Below are 17,227 nucleotides of genomic sequence, written 5' to 3'. Positions count from 1 at the left end.
AGTCTCTCCTGGCCTAACCCATGAGAGTAACAGGACCAAGTGTGCTCTACCCACTCGTGAGAAAATTGTATGGACGCAGCCTTAGTAACCGGCATGACCCTTCTTTTGTGACATGTAAGCCTCAGTATGTCAGACGCTTCAACGTGCAACTTCATCGCTTCAATATTCTTCATTAAGGATCAGGCAAAATAATCAAAGCTATTATATGAGAATAATATTTTTTGTGGCTATATTACATAGAGATGCATTGCATACTGTCAGGCTGAAAGCGGCAAAAGTCACTCTTCACGGATGCTAGTTATTTATTAGCGCTCACATGTTGTTGCATCAGGAGCATATTTCTTTTTTATACTTCGTTTCATGCCCTCTGTAAAAGCTGCATATCTTTAGGAATGCACTTTTGCATGCCACGTGCTCTTCGCTGGTACCAGCTGGCCTCCTCCAGAGTAGGCACCGTGAATTACCTGACAGCAAAAAAAAGATAATAAAGTATGGTGTAGAGTATGGTGTCGTACTTCATATATTTGTACAATACGATCAGTTGTAAGAGGTCCAATATAATAAGTGCAACATAGTGCAGGCATGAAAGTTATATCATGGACACTCTAATTGGAAGACATTTATGCCCACTATGCATACACATGCTTATCTCTTTCTTGCCATAGTGAAAAAATGTGTATATCAGCATCTTTTCAGCTTGCACAAGGTAGGGTAAACTGAAAATAAGTGCGAGAGGCCTTCGTCTAGCAGTGGGCTAACAGAGGCTGAGAATGTTGATGATGAATATCATACTTGGTGCACATGATGGACAGCCAATATATAATATTTCTATGCACTGATTTCAAATCATTTACTGTACAAGGAAACCACTTCAATCAGAGCGAACACAATATTTTTTACTTGCTGAAGTGGTAAAAAATCAGGAACCGTAATGATGTCAGAGAATTCAGGGCAGGCAGATCTTGGAGTGGTCGCACTCAACGTACAGCTTTTAGTTGCAGAATAACTATGAATAGGCCCCGCCGCGGTGGTCTAATGGCTAAGGTACTCGGCTGCTGACCCGCAGGTCGCGGGTTCAATTCCCGGCTGCGGCGGCTGCATTTCCGATGGAGGCGGAAATGTTGTAGGCCCGTGTACTCAGATTTGGGTGCACGTTAAAGAACCCCAGGTGGTCGAAATTTCCGGAGCCCTCCACTACGGCGTCTCTCATAATCAAATGGTGGTTTTGGGACGTTAAACCCCACAAATCATTCAATAACTATGAATAGTCAAGCTTTTTTTGGATTTATAATGATACATAGAGACACAAGGGAAAGAAGAAAAATACGACAATATCTGTCTCCCGTGTTGAGACATGGCTAAGCTTTTCATAATGATGGAAAGACCAATGCGAGAAAAAAAAACAGATACAGTAATACGGGACATGGACATTTCTTCTTTAGTTGCTTCAAAGGCCCCGTTTTTTCAAATATTCCGAGGGTGAAACGACTGTGCGAGTCTCGTATCTTTGTGAGACCACGTCTTAAGGACCTGATGGAAAAATGCGCCAAATTTTCTACGTTCGACAGCGCTAACAATGCGGCGCAATGTTGAAGGCTCTCTTGTCCGAATTGTATGGCTGTGGCTACCGTAAACTCTCGCCTCTATTTGCTTTGACAATAGGTTACCAGGGAAGGAAAGGTTGAACGCTTGTGCAAAGACCTTCACATATTACCGACATTTTCTAGTCGCTAATAGTTACTAAGGCTAAATAGTTGCAACGAGAACGAAGGTACAAGTTCGACACTGAGCCATATGAATAGGCCAGTCTTTGATGAAAACAAAGCTGTACGTTCAGAGGTCAATCTTGTCTTTCTAGCTTTGGTGTAGCCAATCAGCGTTTGCTAACTTAATTTATTACGTCTAGTGAAATGTGCTTGGAAAGAGGCTTTAATTAAAGAGAATCTTAGGTGTGTGCGACGATCACGTTTGGAAAATGCTGTTGACTGATTTGAAAGATGGTTCCGCTAAGGGCAGCCTACGCCCTGATGCGTTGTGTATTTATTTGTAAAAGAGAGCTTCGCCAGTATCTTTTCACACACAAAAAAATAAATAATGCACTAGTTTATTTACCGACGTATCAACAAAGCGTGAAAAAATTAAACCCCTGACGCTTGTGAAAGCCAACATTGAAAGCGTTGGTTGCATCAACAAGTAAGGGCCGATTACCTGCGAGTTCGTGTAATAATCATTTGAAATGCATTCGTAAATACCTCGATGAGGCAGTATTCTATGCACGCTAATCGTCATGCACTTTCGGAGTCTACTGAAGCCTTGTGCTGTCTGCGCGTTGAACCAAGTTTCGCGTCCCATTTAGAACGCTTCCAAAACCACCTTCGCGTAACCTATGATACCACACCCACGCTAGTCCATAATGGCATTTTTTTAGGAGCAGAACACTTGAGGAGCGCGGCTTATCACCCATCGATGCATCTCACTTGGCATGACCACGTTGGCAGTAAAGCGCAAACTACAGACCGCTACAAACCTAGTAATGTTAAGACCCGCGTTAAAATTGACGAATAAGGTGTAAAAAGTACATTTATTAAAAATTGTTGAGGAGTAACTGTGTTATTTACTTTAAAATTGCTTAAACATTTACCAAACATAGGAATGACTCCCGTGGGGCACGAAAGAGGGCGCCACCGCCTCGTTGAGTAAGCGATTGACCCTCCCTCTGCGCCGATGGGCGCTCCATTGGCGTGGTGGTCAATCACAACGTGACTGCACTTGGTGGGTTGAAAAAAGACCTGACAAATTCTGATCATGCGCAGCCGAAAACAATTGATATTTTGCACACCGAGTATTTGGATGTGCCTAGCAAGCTTTTACTCGTGCCAAGGAAACTCTATTGGCTTTGCACAAACTTTGGCGTCATTGACATTTTGGTTTACGGAGCAGTAGAACTCAACGAATAAGTTTCACTGAGTGCACGTCAGATTCACGTCCTGGGGTTTCACTGTAACGGAGCTGTCATGTAATTTTTTTTCGCTTCATACGTAAAGCACAGCACACTTGACACATACAACATTGTAGGAGCATGGGCGAGTATACAGTTTTTTTTTTTTTCGAATGGCGATCAGTTGGGGGGGGGGGGGGTAACCTTAGGTGTTGCCTTCTCGGGCTATGCAGTTAAAAAACAAGTGAAACGCTCGGGTCATTCGGGCTGCTCACCTATTTTCTTTGCATTAATGTCACACGAAATGCTTCGAAATACGTATAGTGGAGTGGTGCGTGCGCAAAGCATCACAATAAACTGTACCTTGTTAACCTCCACATCCAAAAACAAACTACACAAAGCACTTTCCAGCATAACGACTTTGTTCGATGTTAATCGGTGAGCTAACCCGTTGGACATGCAGTTGCTATTGCTATTTAACACGCAGTAATGACGTCAGTAGCAGTGCAGGACTGCCCGAGCAGAGCCGCCTTCATGCAGCTTCGAAGCTCGTATGTGAAGCCGCTTGCTGTGGCTCCAAGCACACGCCAGTAAATGTTCATCTTTTTGGCACAGCACGAAACAGTGTTATTTCTGAAGAGTGCAGATGATGAGCACAGCACAAAGCAAAACCAGCTGTTCGAAACCCGAGATTCCTCAAAAGAAGTATAGCTGGATGACCGGCTTTCAGCCTTCAGCGTGGTGAAAATGTACCCGACGGGAGAGGATCTCTAGGGCTAAGCGATACTAAACCTGGAGGGGGGTAGTAATGAAAAGCTGGAAGTGGGGGTGTCAAAAAGAAGGTTGTGCTGTCTCCCTTGTCTAAGCTTTGTTGAGGGCTCGAAAGCTTTGGGCCTCGTTGTCAAACCACAATATGCCGTTACCAAGGCATTTGGTTCAATGTTTTATAATGCTTCATTCACACGCCGAATTTTACTCAAAGAGTTGCTCAACAGGGCATAGACATGTTGCCTTAAATTGTTGTTCTAGTTCTTCTCTATGTACCCTTCATGCCCTTTTATAGTGTATGAAATAACTGACAATTTTATTTCTACCATTGTTGCAGTCACATAAAAATAGCAATATTTTGATTGTGACACACATTCAATGTAGTAAAATTTCAGGAGAGTAACCATATGAATTCCTGTCACTTATGAACATAGCCTTACGAGATATAGTTTCAAAGATCTGTCAAAGGTTACAAGACGTTACTCAATTCTGTATGTGGTGGATAAAATGGAAAACACAGCTTCGCGCAAAGAAGTATATACAATATGTTTCACGCTTAAAAGAAATTTCGGAGCGCTTATAGTAGGTGATGTGGCCAGCGCTGCAGTTTCGTGCCGCTGTAGTAGACAATGCGATTCAACCCTATGCGCCTTGACTGCCTGGTCATGCAGGAGCTGCTGATTGTGCGCGAGTGCAGCGCTGTACCCAACGGGGTGTCATGCAATGCGGTATTTCTGTGCAGGATGACAGAGACTGTACTTATATTTCTCAAAAAATGAAACAATGCTACCTGTCGACACTGCGGCTGTGGCGTTTCCTTTTGGGCGCTTGTTTACTGCAAAAATGGCATACAGTAAAAATTTTTAACAACTTTGACAACTGATAAATGAAAAACAGTCAATGCGAGCTTTGTAATTACAGCACCGAATAGTCGATAAATCACTTTCCTATATAATCATACTTCGTAGTTTGCTAAAGTTGACCGTAGTGGTATGGGCTAGTCGGAAAGGATTTGCTTTTTTTCAGTCGCTGGTGTCAAGCTCAGCTCATTTTCTTTCTGCCTTTTTTTGGTTAGGTCACAACACGGTAACAATCTGAACATTTATTTCTGATTGCACACCTTGGTCATCCCCGAACCATGTTTTTTTTTTGGCCTATTGTAAGATACAACACGTCTTATAGTTGTACCTTACAATAATATCTTACAACTTTGTAGAGTAATAAAATGCGAGTTGTGCCTTATAGAAAAACATAAAACGCTTAGGAAATTCATTGTCGTCTGCATATACACATGTGTAAATATATGAGATGAATGACGGAACAACTCCTTCAGCGAGAAATAACAGGTCATTTGTGTCTTATCGATAGTTCGAGAAAAAATGCACATTGAGTGTTCGCGAGCCAGAAACACGTATTTACACAGCCATGTGGTGTGTGATAAAAGACCAGGAGCTGATAGACACAATGTGATAACGGTGAAGAAACGTGTTTACTCCGTGTATATAGAGATCAGGCAAAGTTCAAAAGTTTACGTGACCGCTCAACAGAGGGGCAGTAAAAGAGAACGACTTCGCTTCGAATAGGTTACATTTCTTTACGGCATATACGCGAGACGTTCACATGTATAGCAGCATAATTAGGAATATGTCGTAAGAGAGGTTCATAAACCAACAGTTGAGCTGTTTTTTTTTTTTGTTGTTGCCACTATGGGCTGTGGTCACGGAAACAACATCTTTTGGTAAGAAATAGTCTCTCCTCTTTGCTGGCCTCGATAATCAAAACGGCAACAGCGAGCCTCATCATTTGGACACACATGTACCATGGCCTGAAAGCGCATTCATTGGGTTGTGCATAAGTAGTAAATATTGCATTACATTATGCTCTCAATGCTGAGTTAATGAGAATATATCTTCTATATGACAGTGCCACAATCTATATATCTTAGCGTGTGCAAAATTAATGCACTCAGATAGTATGTGAAAGCGCCAAATTACAAACTAAAAAATGGGCCTTGTGATCAATGGTGGGTAAGCCTCTTTTTTATGCGTACGTTGCCTATTATTCTATCGTAATTATCGTACAGTTCTCAAAGACGACATAGTGACATTACTGCGATTCCTTATTCTTAGCATATATAGGAGTATATAGCTTGTGTCAGTCGTCACATACCTGGTCTCTTCTCACGCGCAACTGCGCTCAATACACAATATTACTATGAGCTTGGGAGTAAGCTACAGTGTAACGAGCTGATCTTTCTTGTCGCGTGTCAGGGAGCAATTACACGAGTGTTGCCCCTTTCACGTACAGGCTTTAAAATGCTCAGATTTATGCAAGGTACCCAACTGAACCTACACTATAGCATCAATTTATCGGAGGGGTTAGAAAGTCATTGGTTCACTTGGGGCAATTTCAACAATCTATATCCAGACATAGTAACAACTATCCATAACCAGTTTTGGAGAGTCAACTATAGGCAGAATATTTCTGAAGTTTTGTTTGAAGCTTCTGAATCATCGGCGTTTGATTGCATTTACATTCTCACAGAAGCTTGGTTTCTTGTTTCTCTTGACCTTCAGGAACCCCCGAAAAATGATACCACATGAGTATTCACGTTGTTGGTGGTCTTTTTTTTTTTTACAAAGTCGTCACTGCCATCTTATTTTAAAACGCAAGGCTTACCTTCTATAGTTGTCGCTGCAACAAAGCAATTATCTTGAGCGAAATAGATATCATAGCGACCGGATACTGCATGGTCAATGTTAGAATAATCTGGAAAACGTTGTAGGAATGCGATATGTGTTTTAAAGGTCAACAATAATGTGTATCGTGTCGCAGCAAAGTAGTTTTTCCTACAGCACCTGTAGGCTGGCGCTAAACAGGGCATATTCAATGTAAAAAATATCTCTATTCAAATTGGTCCTATATATCCCAAGTTTCTGTTGCCTTTTCAGGTGGCACAAACAGTTCACACAGATCATGAGCTCGCATTTCTGGTTGCAATGCGGGGAGCCACCAAATGAGGGTGTGCGATAAGACTATATATTAAAGTCATATATTAACCTACATAACGTCGCTTACAGCGTACATTTCTGTAGTTGCACTGCAGTCATTGGAATCATGTAGAGTGGCCTACCTATATTTTAATTGAAGTTTATTTATTTAGTTTGCTACTTATTGAATTATTTATTTACTTAAGACTGTCGACTTCATGCTTGGAGCAACGTATTACATATTATTCACTCACACAACAAAGCAACATTCAATACAAATGAGAAATATCCGATTATTAACCAGCATAAACAAAAATAAGCAACAGTGACTATACGGATGAATATATCAAAACAAATGCTCGCACTAGAAGCTCGCGCATTCCAATATAGAGAATACTGTGTAATGCATCCTCAAAATTTAATGACGTTTTTCATTTAACAACCGTATTAGATACGCTACTCTTTATTTACATTTTGTCTTCGTAAAATGAGTCTGGGAAAGCATTCCTGCGTTTGAAGTGTGCTTGAGCTGCTGTATTATTGTTAAGTCGATTGTATCACTTGCAAGTGGTCAAAGGTACACATTTTTTGCTTATTTTCGTTTGCCTACTAAGTATATACAAAATAAAATTGAGGCGATGTTTGTAACTTGATATTGCCAAGACTCAAGTTCACAAGACTTGAACAAAGCCGTGCCAGGGTGTGTGTGTTGGTATTTACCGCCTACAAAAAGGACTGCAAATATCTGTATTCTCTCAATTTTTGTCCTTAGGACGTTCTGGTGAGGCTAACAGACCATGCTAGTTGCAATACACTTATCGTCGACCGGCTTTTGCTTGTGGCAACGAAAAAAAATTAATAGTGTCCGTCGCCTTAGCAACCAAAGAAAAAAATTATTTTTGCTTAGGTAAATTAGGTAGAATGACGTGTGATATTTAACATATGCCTTCCTTTCATAAGGTTTTTATTGGAGCGGCTTCTTTAGGAGCCAGTTTATGTCACAACATTCATAACGTTTTTCTTTATTTCGAAAAACTATGTAGTGTATCATAGGATGGCCAAGAAAATACAGCTTATCTGTTTAATGGACTCCGCAGACAAAGTCAAATTGACTCTATAACACAATCATTACCTTAGGAAGATCACCCATGATACAGACAGTACATGTGCGCTGGTCACTTTATATCTGTATCAAAACTTCTGAACACTAAGACAGATACACGGAACTTTGTTGCTGCAGTTATCCTACAGAGACGCCTCGCCCCTGCACGTATTGAGAAACTCGGTCACAACATGGAATGCAGCAAGCAGCAATAAATGATCGCTGCCTGGTGACAGTGTGATAATGCACTAGAGAATCCTGACACGCTTTCAGAGTATACTACTGCGCTTTATCGCCAATTTTATAGTAACAAGATGCCATTAGGCATCTTTTTAGTGTTTACCCTGATTATACACCGCTACTACTATGTGTAGAAAAAAAGCTTGGTTTTTTTCCACCATCCTGTTTTCAAGAAAAATGAAGCGATGCCAGAAAACTAGTAGTATACTTTAACAGGGAATATGATTTTATAACATTCATGAAGTACTTGAGAATGCGTCATTACCTAAAACTCGAATGTTGTAACCTCAAGTCACATCTATCTCCAGAAATATCTTTATTGTATTCTGCCCACCGGCTATCCTGAGAGTAAACGTAATCAATTTGGAATAACAACTTATTGTGCAACAAAACTAAAGTTGATATTTTTTTATTTTATTTAAATAAAAATATTCAATAATTTGAAATAGAAATAGTAGGTTTTTTATGGCCAGGGAAGGTTGACCTTTGGATATATATCATAATGCCATTTTAAGTATGGACATTCGAGCTGTTAGCTCAAAGCGGGAATAAATCTGCTCTTTCATGTGTAAGTCTGTGCTATGGGGAAGTAAATATTGCATTTTTTTCAATATGTGTAGCTTTGAAAATATTTGCTAACATAAGGTCTGTTAAAATTTAGTACTTATGTAAATCTTCAATTTACAAATCATAGTGAGCTTACCATTTTTCTTTATTATACTTGTGTCCAAAGTATCTGTAAACACCGTAAATGGTAATAATAAAAAAATCGTAACACATTATTAGCACGGGCCTCTTTAACTATTTGCGGCTATCAAGGAGGAATACTTACCTTTATAAGCTTTCACAACAAGAAGTGGTGGTGTTCGTGATTTTACTTTAAGTAAGGCTTTCCTGAAATGAATATGCAAATGTAATTGTTATGGTCTCTATACGAGCTGCGAGGTTATTCAATGATATTTCTCTCTAAGAGCACGACGTATACCAGAAGTAACACAAAATGGCCCTATGTTAGCCTTCACAACTGTGGATAGTTATTTGTGAGGGAATGCGTTATGAGACGACACTAGATGAAAAGATGGCTTTGAAAACATGTGGAAATGCCAAGCATTGTGTGCAAAAAGCAAAGTTTAAGATCACCAGATGTGATTCTTACTATGCAGTGGCGAACCACCGCTTTTGCGAGGGGAGCAAGCCTTCTTTATTTATCCATCAATATATATATATATATATATATATATATATATATATATATATATATATATATATATATATATATATATATATATATATATATATATATATATATATATTTATATATATATTATAAAGGAGATTTATTAAGCAGAAAGGTCGGTGCTTGGAAGGCTTGGAAGGCGATGCACCAGCCGCAATTTCCGGGCTTTCTGTCACCGGGCTTTCTGTCACCGGGCTTTCTGTCAACTTACATGAGTCCTGCAGGGCTATTTCAAAGTTATCTTTCAGTCTCACCAAGATCAACGGCCATTGAGCGTGTGTATACGCTCAGTATGCACAGGTGTTGCCTAGCGTCACAGAGAGGCAGCAGAGTAGCATTCATGCGACGCTTGAAACTCGCATGAAAGTAGTTTTGAAGATGAATATTTTCAACAGCGCACGGCAATAGGAGTATGCAATGAATAACCTGTGGCAGTTAGCGCAGAAACGTCACTTTCTGAGAACGCACCACCGAAGATTTAAATGCATTTTATAAAACTTACCGGTAAATTCGTTCTCTGTGTTTTAATACCTGGAAGTAAAACGTAAAGATATTCGCCTGAAAAACTATAGCTTTTTTTCCGAAAGTTATCCATTACACTTGATAATAAAGAAGCGCAAATAACACAGTCAACGTTAGAAAGCCACAGCACGCGCTTACTTGAGGAAGATTTTTCAAAAAAAAAATATAATAGAGGCAAGCACAAACCCTATCGCAACAGCCCAGATGCCACATCGTAACAATAATGTTTGCTTGGCGAAAGGTTGGACCAAAAAAAACTAAGTTGGCGCCTTAGCTCTAAACATGAAAAAAAAATCTGCAGAATGTAACATATTGTGAAATGCCTAAAATGACCCGGCTTTTGACTTTCTCCTTACCATGCAGAGGTCCAAAATTTGATTTCGAATCACGGTAATGCAACTGAAGAAGACCTGGCACTGCTAACTTCAGAATTGCCTTTAAATATGGCTTGCATTACATCGCACGCTACATCGTCTTTGTGTCTCATATAACTTCCTTGATCGAGTGCACACCCGTTAGGATTCTCGACTTTGCTACCAAGAAAAAACAATGGTGCAAAGAAATCGAGAAAATCAACTTGACGGTTGCTAAGCATGAACTTTCTCCTACTATATGTCATTTATTCGAAGAATGCTTAAGGTATTGCTGATTCTAGCATAAAAGTGGCATGCGTGACCTATCAATACATCGCTGACGCCAATTACGTCACGGAAGTGACGTCGGTAAAATGCTCGTTAACATGTGAACAAGGAATAGGAGAAAAAGTTTCGGTGTTCTAGATGAAGTAGAATTCGAACTCGTAACACTTTCTCCGCACCGTAAATGTACCATATTTTATTCCTACTTAGGCACCGACACACTTGCACATGCACAAGGCCTTGCTAGCACGCGTCATGAAGCTTGCTCTTCCTCTTCTCACTGCACTCTAAGTTGCCATGGCTGGCGTCACCGTCTAGGAACCATGAAGTCAACTACTGCATCATTTCACTTACGAGAGCCAAACAGAGATACTTCTAAGCGAAGTGGAGGCTATCACTGCAGCATGGCATATGCGATGATTCGATTTGGTGACCATGTAGTTACATGCGTTCTCCTTCGAATCATCTGAACGTCTCAGACCTGGTCGCCAATGTAGCGCAGCTCACAGATACTTTAGTACGTTTTCTCAACCACCAATTTTTTTTTATTTTGATAATAACGACTAATATTTCCGCCGCTAAAAATGTCACAGAAAGGCAACAATGTAGGTGCACGAGCATCGAGAAAGTGTAGGCTTAGATGCATCGAGAGACATCTCTGCCTCTCGAGTTCCTGAAGCGATGTGTCGCAGTGTATGCACGAACTGTAGGTTATCCTATCACTGCGGAGGGCACGTCTTGTCGTTTGTCTTGTTGAATGGATAGTATTCAAATAACCATGTTGCATATACGTAATTTTATTATGCAGTTCACGCCATTTTTCAAGTGTTTTTTGCGATATTCAGGTAAACCATGACTGCTCATGCTATGAATGGGTTGTATTAATGCTCATATACTTTTGATCTCACTCTGTAGATATGGAACGAAGGATCACGGTAGGTGCATCAGTGTCAAACTGTGCTTTACTCTCCAAACGTGAATAAAGATTGCGGAGAATTTCATAAATCAATGCACAATGAACATCGAGGTATTTTATTAATATGCACTTCACATCATTGTAACAACAATTTAAACGAATGAATGAATCCACTTTCACCCACTTTATTTACGCCGAGGGTGTGGTGGTGGATGCGGTGGTCAGGGGCAGGGCACTATAGCATGTCAAAGTAGTCAACTATGTTCTGCTCAGCTGTAACAATTTTAAGCAACACATTTACTGGACGTTCATGAACTATGCGCTCGTCCTCGTTTCTTGTGTTCGTTATCGAAAGTTTTTTGCGCTGAGAAGTTTATATTGAATTACCAACTAGCCCAATCAGACACTTCACTTTACAGACCATCATAATGCAGCAAAGATATTTGAAAGATGCAGCATTATTTCTATCATCATTTTACTGTCAATCTTTAAATGGTCAGGTTTTTATAAATGAAATTCAAAGAATGACTAGGTTAAGCATACCCACACTCATTAATTTCGTCTGTTGGTATGGCAAATTACAACAGGCGCCTTCGTAGTTGTAACTAGGTAGGACTTCTTTAAAAAGGCAATAGCAAGCAAATGATGGGAGCTTGGGATAAAAAGTTTAACATTTATTGTAGTAGAGCGAACGTTTTGACAAGCTCTTCCCTCCAGGGCTTCAGCCAAGCATTCAAGGCTTGCAACAGTGTTAGCCTTGAAGGAGACAAATGCATTTGTCAAAGTGACGGCTGCAGCACACGCCCTGTTTACAAGTTTGGTCGGCACGTAGCTTAGTGGTGATGATGTTGATGGTGTTTACTGGCACTAGGGCTATGAAATCGCCAAAGATCGCAAGTACACGAGAGAAATTATATAGGCAATGAGTCTGGTTACGGGCTGTATAGGGGCTCTCAATTCATTGCGCTGAAGGTGAGTAATCATATATGTAATAAAATGACGACAGAGACACGATATGTGTGCTGTAAAAAAGATAGGCACACGGACCTTATGATAAACCTATAGAGATATGATATAGCACGAATGTCGCTTCAACCTCTTTGTCTTCAAGAACCATGAGACAGGAGCTTCGTAATGTGTCGACTGCACAGCAAAGGCCTTCTTTCAGAGGCAGCGCAAAAACATATCAAGGAAGATCGCGTGATATCAAGGAATATCTCTTAAAAAACGCGAATGCTGACTTCTGTTTGAGAAGTGGAACCCCGCCGATGAACAACGACGGATAAAGTGGTGTTTGCTCTCGGTAGTGGGATGTAAAGTGCTTTTTTTTCTAAAGCTGTGTAGTTTCTCCCACTGGATTAGGATGTGGAAAATGGTGAGTGGTTCACCACAGTTTTCTGCTGGACAAATGGTGTGGATAAAAGGTAAATCACCGCCAGACAAAAGGTATGAATGTATACTGTGTGGGTCCTATTCTTAGCCTCGTAAGTGTTGCGTCTGCATGACATGATAAATATTGGCGGGACTTGATAATGGTGGTCAGTTAGCAAGGTGCGACTTGACGTGTAGTTCATTTTCGTGGAGACTATCCCGCGTACATTGCAAATAAGCTTTGAACGGTCGGAAATGGTCGACCTTCAAGTGCAGGGATGGCTGTGGATGTATTAGAGGTGTTAATGTGGATGGATCGAAATAGCTGGTCCGGAATACCCTTACCTTGGATTTTGCCCTGCCCTGGCAACCACCATACTATCATATGTTTTTTGAGGGTGTAGAGTGCGCTAAGGAGTAAGTAAACCACACAAGGACAACATTTTTAAGAGTAATGAGAGATTTTTTGATACGTAAGGAATCAGAAAAAATTAACTGCTTTTGTACTTTCAATTTTTGATGTGTTTGACAGCCACAAGTATCGCATGAGCTTCTGCTGTAATTATGTTTGTACTTGGATACAGAAAGTCGGCATTCGAAAAGGACCAACCGACTACTGCGTACGACAAACAGGGGTGAGACTTTGAGGCATCTTTAAAGAATTTAGAACACGTGTATATGTGTTGAAGTTCCAGCAAGTGTGCGTAGATGTGAGGAATCAGTGCGTGTTTTGTGACTTTGAAGCATGCACCACATTCTATAGTCTACCACTGCCATGGCGGGATATCTGCAGCAGGGGACACCAGGTGCTGTTCAGGAATTTACACACCTGTTTCCTCAGCTAGGCTCCTCACACGAAGCTAGTAAGGCCGTCGAAACGAAGGGTGTTTCTTGAATAGGACAGAGCAGGACAGATGATCGATTATGAAGTGTGAGATGTGTTTTTGTGTGTAGTTTTTTTTTCGGGTTATACACCAAAAAATTGTAAGATCTCTGCAGATGTACCGACCACTCGTTCGATTCACCGTGAGAGTTTTTCAAGGCCCTAGTGTGAATGACTCCTGTTTAAAGACGAGTTTCGAAATGGTGCACTGGGTCAAGCATCTTGAGAGCGCTTGGAGTAGTAAACTGGAATTATTGCTCCATTATCAAGGCTCGTGTGTATGAGGCTTTCTGGTAGAATATTAAGGTGTTTGCTGTCTCTTCTCCACCAAGTGCGCAAAATGACTTTCATTATGTTCATTCTTTTTATACACTTATTTTATTATACTTAATATTTGATATGAAGGTGAGCTTATAGCATAAAATGAAGCCTTGAAGTTTATGTTCTGCCGATACAGGTAACCGCTGGCCAAGCAAGTCGATTTCGCGATTTGGGTGGGAGCCTCTCTTTAAAAAAAAAGAACATGTGTCATTTTGTAGACTAAGCCTGATCCCATTTTCATCACCCCACCTGGAAAGCTTGTTCAAACAGAAGTGCCACGCACACATAGTAAAATTACGTGAGCTAATACCTATTTGGACATCCCCCACATATGTTGAATAGAACATGTTATGTGAAATAAAGAGACTTAAGGAATTCATTTTTGTCATAACAATAGTGCAACTCAGGACACCCTCCAGTAGTATTCCCACCCAATCTAACAGAAAATGTGTATTGGATAGATTACTTTTAACTGTGGTGAGCATCGTACCTCGCCCACATAAGTGTGAGGAACCTTGGCATTCAAAATTGCCATGTTACGTCATGCGCTTTTTGCACGTCCAGAAATCCTGAGAGAAAAAACTGTTAGTGTAAAGACGCTTCACGAGTTCAGCTTTAGTGCGTATATATAAGTGGTCGGTTCTAGAGCGGCCTGTTTACGGGTGTAGTAGTTTGTTTTTTTTTTCGTCGAAATGTATTGATCTGAAATTTATATTTAGCTCGAAAACTTTACACAGGCGAATTTTTAACGCGATAGGCCTGTAACCAGGGACAGACGATGATGACGAATCTTTTACCTGTTTGAGAAAAGGTGTCATTATAGCATAACTCCAGAAAGTAGGGATGTACCGGAAAGCCCTATGCTACAATAGAAGGAAAGCATTGTTCTTTGGAGCATCATGGGGTAAGTGTTTCAGCATGTCGTATACAGTACTACTGGAACGCGCTGCAGAATCGCTGCAGTAGTTATGTGCTGCCTGTAGCTCTGCCAATAAGAAAAATTCGTTGTACCCTTTATTTCGTGACAGATTTTTTTCCATACTCTCTCGCTTTATTATCGTTCTTTTTAGCTTTCGAAATAGTGTGTTCGAAATAGTGTTTCGAAATAGTGTGTAGAGTTAGATAAATATTTGGAATATTCTCCCTGAATGTCAGCTTCGTTTTCCATGCATTTACCCTCGGTGTCCACATGGACACCAAAATTGCTGGTTTCTCTACTACTTTAGTGCATACTTTGGCCTTATCTCTATAAGAATTGCTACCCGATATGAACTACTGTGAGTTGTTCCTTCTAGCTTGCTGGCGCCTTCTCTGGCCAAGCCTTGAGGCGCTCGTCGTACCACCAAAGAACACGACGTTTGCCTTACTCCCAGCTCGAACTCCTCTCAGTTGGATCTTTAAAGCTTCCACCGAGAAGCTGGAGTTGAAAATTCATTTTGGTTTTCGAAGAATATTGTAAAATCGCTAGTTGTAAGCTTTTTGACAACTCCCCAATAAAAATCAAACAAAATGATTGAAAAAATTGTGGTAACATGAATTTAAGAACAAGTTTCTTTTCAGACTAAAAAACGTAGGTATTTTACGTTGAGTAGACACGCGGCCAAACAGAAAAAAGGCTACCATGAGCACTGAAGCCGCCAGGGACGAAGTAAATCTCGAGCAGCACATCAATAAATGAATTGAATTCGTATTTGTGTAGCTTGTAGTGGGGCGTATGTATACTGAGTAGTTTGTCAGGAGTGTCTGTGGAATCATATCTCGACTTGCTGCTGCTTCCAGTGCTGTTTAGAACAATAGCTGTTCACATGCACGTTTTTGTCGAATAGAATCGCAACACCTCAAAAATATTCCAGAGCACCCTGGTCGTCTTTTCGGAAAACCGCAAACTGATAGAGATAATTTAAGTGTTTAGGATTTAGCTCTGTCTTCTGCAGACACAGGACCTTTGGACTAAATTTGTTTAGTTCTTGAAAACTGTCTAGTTTTTTGTGACAGTCTTCTAATTGTGCACTGCAATATTTTGTCGATTTTGAAGGTGTGCATGTGCTGCGCGGAGAAAAACGATTTACTTTGAAAGCTTTTTGTAGATGTGAATTTTATCTTTCTTGAAGCGATCGGGAGGACTTAGCCGCTCCTTGGCGTAGTCTAAGCCATCGAGCAGGAAGTGTTTATTGTGGCTGTCGTGTTGACAGACAGTCACTCTACCTCATGGTGTTTTCTGAGAGTAGGCTTTGTCACATTGCATGATACTTTCGGCCATACCGAGCAAGAGGTCAAGGTTTGTGTGCTCCAGGGCCGTGTTCAGGATGGGTGTGGCAGCCGTGGCTTCTGCCCCTGTGGGGAACAGGTGGCATTTGGATTGACACACCATGCATGTTCCTAAGCAACGCAAAAAGCCGTAGTTGTTCGCGTTCGGTACGAAAGAGCAGGTGTTTGCTTTCAGTACGAAAGAAGTTGTGCAAGCACTATTGCTTAAATGCATCATTGGTGCGCGTGTCACATTTGCGGTTGACGCCGCCGTGGTGGTCTACTCAATAAGGTACTCGGCCGTTGACCCGCAGGCCATATGATTGAATCTTGGCATCGGCAGCGGCGTTTTTGATGTAAGAAAAAATGCTCTGGACTCGTGCGCTTAGATTTGGGTGCACGTTGAAGAACCCCTGGTGGTCGAAATTTCCGGGGCCCTCAACAAGAGCGTCTCTCATAATCATATGGTGGTTTTCGGGCGTTAAACCACACATATAAATTAATTACATTGACGATACGCTCAAGCAGCTTTCTGTACATGTTTTATCTGCACTCACATTGTACGACAATGGCTTGCGGAATGCTTTGCAAATGAATAAATGCGTGGGCTTGAATGCATCGTAAAAGCTTGGTTTGGCGAATACGTATGCTACCAGGCAGGTGATGATCATGATGCGTTGGTATTGTCATAAGCGGCGAGGAAACTGCGCGTCTGTCTTTCCTTCAAGGGGCACGAGCTTGTGCAAATCAGTGTTTTAAAAGGCATGCCCTGCCGTAGTTGAGGAGCGAGGAATGCCATGAGATTTTTATGTCCACATCTTAAAAGCTCCACTTAATCTTCCTGTACCTGGCTTGGCTTCGTACTGGTGAAATCGGTTCAGCTTTTTCTGTACGAATACGGTAGTGTATTGATATTCCAGTTAGATTAATTCAGACCGTTTCTTCTATAACGCATAGCCCACTCTCCTGCTACAAAACTCGTTATTCTACTGGCGGTTGAGAACCATGTAATGCTTCCTGAATGTCTTGCATTATGTTGCAATGGAGCGCTGTA

At 40.9% G+C, this 17,227-nt stretch overlaps 1 protein-coding gene across 6 annotated transcripts in view; it reads right to left on the bottom strand.

Annotated features, from left to right (window-relative positions):
* Window positions 1-284: 284 nt before the first annotated feature.
* Window positions 285-17,227, bottom strand: part of LOC119179130 (uncharacterized) — an 86,350-nt gene continuing 69,407 nt past the window's right edge. For 5 of the 6 annotated variants that reach the window (XM_075869508.1, XM_075869507.1, XM_075869513.1 and 2 more), the window contains 6 exons: window positions 9,778-9,806; window positions 8,871-8,932; window positions 8,742-8,774; window positions 6,386-6,475; window positions 4,497-4,541; window positions 285-464 (listed from right to left, as the gene is read on the bottom strand). In XM_075869508.1, the coding sequence (XP_075725623.1) occupies window positions 328-464; window positions 4,497-4,541; window positions 6,386-6,475; window positions 8,742-8,774; window positions 8,871-8,932; window positions 9,778-9,806 (396 nt within the window). In that variant the 3' untranslated portion in view covers window positions 285-327. The remainder of the gene's footprint in view (window positions 465-4,496; window positions 4,542-6,385; window positions 6,476-8,741; window positions 8,775-8,870; window positions 8,933-9,777; window positions 9,807-17,227) is intronic. The other variant, XM_075869511.1, reaches the window with a different exon arrangement.

This window comes from Rhipicephalus microplus, chromosome 7 (assembly GCF_043290135.1).
Source record: "Rhipicephalus microplus isolate Deutch F79 chromosome 7, USDA_Rmic, whole genome shotgun sequence".
In the NCBI taxonomy this organism is placed as follows: domain Eukaryota; kingdom Metazoa; phylum Arthropoda; class Arachnida; order Ixodida; family Ixodidae; genus Rhipicephalus; species Rhipicephalus microplus.
Note: the sequence above shows the minus strand (reverse complement) of the source record. Positions and strands in the feature narration are given on the sequence as shown.